This window comes from Oncorhynchus kisutch, unplaced genomic scaffold (genome assembly GCF_002021735.2).
Source record: "Oncorhynchus kisutch isolate 150728-3 unplaced genomic scaffold, Okis_V2 scaffold2320, whole genome shotgun sequence".
In the NCBI taxonomy this organism is placed as follows: Eukaryota; Metazoa; Chordata; class Actinopteri; order Salmoniformes; family Salmonidae; genus Oncorhynchus; species Oncorhynchus kisutch.
The window spans coordinates 1-7,500 of NW_022264265.1; the positions used below are offsets into that span (position 1 = coordinate 1).

The 7,500-nt window shown below is 43.1% G+C and overlaps 1 protein-coding gene across 1 annotated transcript in view; it reads left to right on the plus strand.

Annotated features, from left to right (window-relative positions):
* The first annotated feature begins 119 nt into the window (after nucleotides 1-119).
* LOC116369898 (atrophin-1-like) overlaps nucleotides 120-7,500 on the plus strand; it is a 19,680-nt gene continuing 12,299 nt past the window's right edge. The window contains exon 1 of the mRNA XM_031819601.1: nucleotides 120-329. Coding sequence (XP_031675461.1) covers nucleotides 279-329 — 51 coding nt within the window. The 5' untranslated portion in view covers nucleotides 120-278. The remainder of the gene's footprint in view (nucleotides 330-7,500) is intronic.

Consider the following 7,500-nt stretch of genomic DNA (forward strand, 5'->3'; position numbering starts at 1 on the left):
CTGAGGGTCGTTTGCCATTGGGACGCTTTCCCTTTCCCTTGTCGATATCGCGCAGCCTGTAGCATTATTGGATTGGCCGCGGCGGTATCCCCGATAGTATCGGATTCGGGAGGGGCGTTCTCTCCGCACGGGGAATGGCGGAGCAGCAGGCTGCTGTGCTGAGGATTCAGTGTGGGAGAGAGATGGGGATTTAGCACAATAAGATAGATCCCAGTCCTCTCTGTTTTCCACTCTCTCTCTCTCTCTGTTGTCGTTCTAAATCTCTGCTGCCTCTGGCCATGGATCCAGAGAAAACGTTGACGTTCTGCCTTGGACTCAAAGCAGAGGCGGTATGTTGACTTACAGATTTTGTATTATCAACATCTTCGCTTGATGTGATTGCTGTGAGTTATGGTGATTTTGTCAACAACTGGGCAATATTATACTGCAGGGGTATTAGGATACTGTGAATGCCTCCGTGATGTTTTCTAAGAAATGTTCCTAGATTGCACGGATTTTTTGTCATTACCGTCGCTTCAGTGGATATCTGTTATTGTTGGAAATAATTCAATTGATATTGCAAAAAATATTTAGGCTTCACAAAACTCAGGTTTTATGGACAGTCTGAAGTTCAAGTTTTTCCTAAATCAGGCCTTTGAGCATAGATAGACTTGTTGTACAGCACACACACAACTGCATGCCTATCCTTTCATTTACGTTTTCATTTAAGACGTGTTGCTGATATCTGAAAGTTGATTTCCTCATCTCATTGTCTGGAAATTAATTAGCTGTAATGCACCAAAGAATGACCTCAATGTTACACGGCCCATAATTAAAAGTGCTTTTAGTTCCCGACCCTCATAATAAAGGTCATTTATAACCCCTCTGCCAATGGTGAAATACTATAGTGCTGATTCAATGAGCTATAGGCCTCGGGCCGGGATAATGCAGGGCTGAAGCCCCTGGGCCACAGGGGGCAACAACAAAACAACAACTATGAAGGAAATACAGTGCATTCGGGAAGTATTCAGACCCCTTGACATTTTCCACATTTTGTTACTTTACAGCCTTATTCGAAAATGTATCAAATAAAATAAAATCCTCAGCAATCTACACACAGCAATCTACACACAGCAATCTACACATACAGCAATCTACACATACAGCAATCTACACACAGCAATCTACACACAGCAATCTACACATACAGCAATCTACACACAGCAATCTACACACAGCAATCTACACATACAGCAATCTACACACAGCAATCTACACATACAGCAATCTACACACAGCAATCTACACATACAGCAATCTACACATACAGCAATCTACACATACAGCAATCTACACATACAGCAATCTACACACAAGCTTCTACACACAGCAATCTACACATACAGCAATCTACACATACAGCAATCTACACACAGCAATCTACACATACAGCAATCTACACATACAGCAATCTACACATACCAATCTACACACAGCAATCTACACACACAGCAATCTACACAGCAATCTACCACAGCAATACTACACAACAGCATATCTCAACACAGGCATCTACACATACAGCAATCAACACATACAGAAATCTACACCCAGCAATCTACACATAACAGCAATCTACCAACAGCAATCTACACAATACAGCAATCTACCAGCAACTACACACCGCAACGTCTACACATACAGCAATCTACTACAGCAATCTACACCACAGAATCTACACGAGCAATCTCCACACAGCAATCTACACAATGCAATCTACACATAACAGCAATCTACACATAACACAATCTCCAGCAAGCAATCTACCATCCAGCAACTACCCAGCAATCAACACACAGGATCTACACATACAGCAATCTACACACAGCAATCTCTACAACAGCAATCTAACACCTGTGCGTGCAATCACACAGCAATCTACCACACAATACCCCATAATGGCAAAGTGAAAACAGGCTTTTATATGTTTTTTGCACATTTATTAAATGAAAAAAACAGAAATACCCTTACTTATATAAGTATTCAGACCCTTTGCTATGAGACTCAAAATTGAGTTCAGGTGCATCCTGTTTCCATTGATCATCCTTTTGATGTTTCTACAACTTGATTGGAGTCCACCTGTGGTAAATTCAATTGATTGGACATGATTTGAAAAGGCACACACCTGTACATATAAGGTCCCACAGTTGACAGTGCATGTCAGAAGCAAAATCAAACCAAAGAGGGTTGAAGGAATTGTCCATAGAGCTCAGAGACAGGATTGTGTCGAGGCACAAATCTGGGGAAGGGTACCAAAAAATGTCTGCAGCATTGAAGGTCCCCAAGAACACAGTGGCCTTCATCATTCTTAAATGGAAGAAGTTTGGAACCACCAAGACTCCTTTCTAGAGCAGGCCGCCCAGCCAAACTGAGCAATCGGTAGAGAAGGGCCTTTGACAGGGAGGTGAACAAGAACCCGATGGTCACTCTGACAGAGCTCCAGTGTTCCTCTGTGGAGATGGGAGAACCTTTTTAGAAGGACAACCATCTCTGCAGCACTCCACTAATCAGGCCTTTATGGTAGAGTGGCCAGATGGAAGCCACTCCTCAGTAAAAGGCACATGACAGCCCACTTGGGGTTTGCCAAAAGGCACCTATAGACTCTCAGACCATGAGAAACAAGATTCTCTGGTCTGATGAAACCTAGATTGAACTCTTTGGCCTGAATTCCAAGCGTCACATCTGGAGGAAACCTGGCACCATCCCTATGGTGAAGCATGGTGGTGGCGGCATCATGCTGTGGGGGTGTTTTTCAGCGGCAGGGACTGGGAGACTAGTCAGGATCATTGGCAAAGATGAACGGAGCAAAGTACAGAGAGATCCTTGATGAAAACATGCTCCAGAGTGCTCAGGACCTCAGACTGTGGTGAAGGTTCATCTTCCAACAGGACAACGACCTTAAGCACACAGCCAAGAGTGGCTTCAGGAAAAGTCTCTGAATATCCTTGAGAGGCCCAGCCAGAGCCGGGACTTGAAGAATGGGAGAAACTCCCCAAATACAGGTGTGCCAAGCTTATAGAGTCATAGCCAAGAAGACTCAAGGCTGTATTTGCTGCCAAAGATGCTTCAACAAAGTACTAAGTAAAGGGTCTGAATACTTATGTAAATCTGTTTTTTATTTTTTAATACATTTTGCTTTGTCATTATGGAGTATTGTGTGTAGATTTATGATGGGGGGAAAAAATCATGAATTGTTGAATAAAGCTGTAACGTAACAAAATGTGGAAAAAGTCAAGGGGTCTGAATACTTTCCGAATGCACTGTATACACTATATACATTAGATATGTAGTATATTTCTTAAACCGCCAACCACAGGAAGACTCAGGAGCCCACTCTCAATGAGTGTAGGCAGCCTGCTGCTGCCTGCTGCCGCTCTGATAATCATCAGATGGGGGAGGACAGGAGGTAGGGGGACATGTGGGTAACTGGGGGGCCCTGCCTTGATTGGGTAACTGATTATTAAATACATTTAAGTAAACTGCATTATAATTCAATGTGACTGGTCAATTGTGTGAATAATGGTCTGGGCCCAAAATCATAGGGGGCCCAAAATCATAGGGGGCCCAATAGGCAAAAAAAACAGCAACAAAAAACGAATTATGTAATTTTTAAATTATAATTTTTATACAACCACAGGAGCCCACTCTCAATGTTCAAAAAACACCAGAGAGCATAATTTAGCCCCAGAGAATCAACAGTTTATCCCAATAAAGCACATACAGGTATCTGCCAAAATGAAGGAAACACCAACATAAAGTGTCTTAATATAGGGTGTTGGGCCACCACGAGCTGCCAGAACTGCCTCAATGCACCTTGGCATAGATTCTACAAGTGGACCTAAACCAACACCAGAACATATATTCATATCCCTTGTTTACTCAAGTGTTTCCTTTATTTTGACAGTTACCGGGAAGGCCACAGTTTGGGCAACATTCACACCAAATATCAGCTCCAGCTTGTTGCTATGTGACCATAGACATATAATCCATAGAAGGGCAATGGGTCGGACGGCGGCGGGGCAGGGGGCTATAAAAAGGGGGCTATAAAAAAACAAAGCCCTGGGGGGGCCTATGATTTCTTACTCCGGCCCTGTATAGGCCTAGCTAAACACACTGTATATACAGAACAGTGTGTTGCAAGTCAACGACTAGAATATGTGCAATTAGCGTTCTTAAGAGGATCTTTACATTGATTGTAGGCTTAGTTGTAGTGGGTAGTAGTCATGTGTTAGTGTGTATGTTAAAAAAGTTATCTCAGATTGAATACACTCACTAAGAAGAAAACTCCGCTATTGTAGGTGTTTACAAACATAGCTGAATTTCTCGCTCGCACACACACACACACACACACACACACTGTTGACTGTCCATCAGGCATTGTGCTATGAACGTTCCTAATCATTTATCTTCTGATGATAATAATATATCTGTTGAGGAGGACAATGTTTCTTCATAACTTCCACTGGTCACTGTTGAAGTGGTCTTAGCTAACGGTCTCTTCTGCCAGAACAATCAGCTCCTTTGTATCTGTCCAGGATGCTCCTGCGGTCACATTAGCTCGTAGAAAAAAGGCTTCCAAAAGGGTTCTTCGGCTGTCCCCATGGGAGAACCCTTTTTGGTTCTAGGTAGAACCCTCTGTGGAAAGGGTTTTCTGTACATGGAACCCAAAAGGGTTCTTCAAAGGGTTCTCCTATGGGGACAGCCAAAGAACCATTTCAGGTTCTAGATAGCACCGTTGTTTCTGAGTGTATAGCCTATTGTATAAGAGGTGCCTGGGTTAACCAGGTCTCCCCTCAGTCTGGCCCGTTTTCTTACTCTCTTTACAGGTCCATCATATCTCACAAGGCCAGCGCTGCTGTTATCTAACCCAGCCACACACACACACACACACACACACACACACACACACACACACACACACACACACACACACACACACACACACACACACACACACACACACACACACACACACACACACACACACACACACACTGGTGAACAGGCAGGAAGTGAGGAAGTGTGTTAAGCTGTTTGTCTCGCTGTCTGTCTGTGGCTTTGCACCGTGGTTAGGTGGTAGTGTGGGAGACATCTACAGCTTGTAGTAGAGGTGTCTTGTGGTTTTTAACATGGTCTCGGGGGATGATTGAATGACCTCTTCAGATCCAGTAATGTATGATGTATGATGTGGTGGGCTAAACCACAGACTCTCAACTTTATAGAGTGGAGGCCAGTGATATTACACGATTTCTCTTCCTGTAGATAAGACTGTTTGGCTGCCTGAAATCCCCTCCTATGCCATTGAAATGCATTTACTGAGTTGTCGTTGCAGATCACTCCCAGTCAGATACAGTAAGTCTTATACTCCCAGTCAGATACAGTAGGTCTTATGCTCCCAGTCAGATACAGTAGGTCTCATGCTCCCAGTCAGATACAGTAGGTCTTATACTCCCAGTCAGATACAGTAGGTCTTATACTCCCAGTCAGATACAGTAGGTCTTATACTCCCAGTCAGATACAGTAGGTCTTATACTCCCAGTCAGATACAGTAGGTCTTATACTCCCAGTCAGATACAGTAGGTCTTATGCTCCCAGTCAGATACAGTAGGTCTTATGCTCCCAGTCAGATACAGTAGGTTTCATACTCCCAGTCAGATACAGTAGGTCTCATTCTCCCAGTCAGATACAGTAGGTCTTATACTCCCAGTGAGATACAGTAGGTCTTATACTCCCAGTCAGATATAGTAGGTCTTATACTCCCAGTCAGATATAGTAGGTCTTATACTCCCAGTCAGATACAGTAGGTCTTATACTCCCAGTCAGATACAGTAGGTCTTATGCTCCCAGTCAGATACAGTAGGTCTCATTCTCCCAGTCAGATACAGTAGGTCTCATTCAAGTCAGATACAGTAGGTCTTATACTCCCAGTCAGATACAGTAGGTCTTATGCTCCCAGTCAGATACAGTAGGTCTCATTCTCCCAGTCAGATACAGTAGGTCTTATACTCCCAGTCAGATACAGTAGGACTTATACTCAATTCTACAGTAACCAGTTGACAGTCCTGCTGACACTGTTGACAACATCTATCTTGCTCTCAGTGGTAATCGCATCAAACTGTCAATACTGCAGTCTTCATCCTTGTTACATCTTGAGTCAAGATGGACTGGTATAAGTTGCAACCAACCTAAAGAGCAATTCTTATTTTCCCCCCTCTCTCTCAGCCAATCACAATTTCCAATGTGTTGGGATACATCTTACTTTAACCCTGAACCTGACCCAAAAATAACCTGAAAGCTGTTGCCCATCAAGAGAGTTACAGTTGATAGTTTGTTGATAGATCTGTAGAACACATATAGGGAACTATCCAAATATAGCGTGACCAAACAATGGGATACAAGATTATCTAGATGTTTTCTAAAATCTCTGGTATTCCGTTCACACTGCCCAGTAACAGTACATTACTATCTTCACTCCTCTAACCAGGCTGACAACTGCTGTTAGTGGTCCTGCCGTCGACAGAGTGGGGTTTCCAGGCCGGAGCTGCCTGTGTAATGTTTATCCCAAACTAGTCTCACACTCCTCTGCTACGGCTGTGTGTGTCTCTCTGTGTGTGTGTGTTGCTCTGCTACTGTTTGATCAATACCTGGCACAGACGCCAGCTGCTTGTCCTCCCCTGTACTCTACTGCTGCTGCAGTGCCTCACTTTGTTAGAGAGCAGCAGGAGTTGGATGGATGGAGACTACTAGGAGGACTCTAGGTCAACCCTGATAGGGTGTAGTAGTGTGTAGTAGTATGTACTAGTTTATAGTAGTGTGTAGTAGCGTGTAGTAGTGTGTAGTAATGTGTAGTAGTATGTACTAGTTGATAGTAGTGTGTAGTAGTGTGTAGTAATGTGCAGTAGTATGTACTGGTTTTTAGTAGTGTGTAGTAATGTGTAGTAGTGCGTTGTAATGTGTAGTAGTGCGTAATAGTGCGTAGTAGTGTGTTTTAGTGCACAGTAGTGTGTAGTAGTGTGTAGTAGTTTGTAATAGTGTGTATTAGTGTGTAGTAGGGTGTAATAGTATGTAGTAGTTTATAATAGTGTGTAGTAGTGTGTAATAGTGTGTAGTAGTTTGTAATAATGTGTAGTAGTGTGTAGTAGGGTGTAATAGTGTGTAGTAGGGTGTAATAGTGTGTAGTAGTTTATAATAGTGTGTAATAGTGTTTAGTAGTTTGTAATAATGTGTAGTAGTGTGTAGTAGGGTGTAATAGTGTGTATTTAATTATCAGGTAGAAAACCAGCAGGCTCCTAACCATGTTAAGGTCGAATAACCCTGATCTAGTATGAGATTGGGGCTCCATTATGCAATGTGCTTATTGGTGATTATGGGATGACACCAATACAGTGCAGGCTCGGGTGATAGGCCTAGTACCAAATCTATGTGTGAGTTCAAACAGTGCTGGGGAGAGAGATGCAGTGC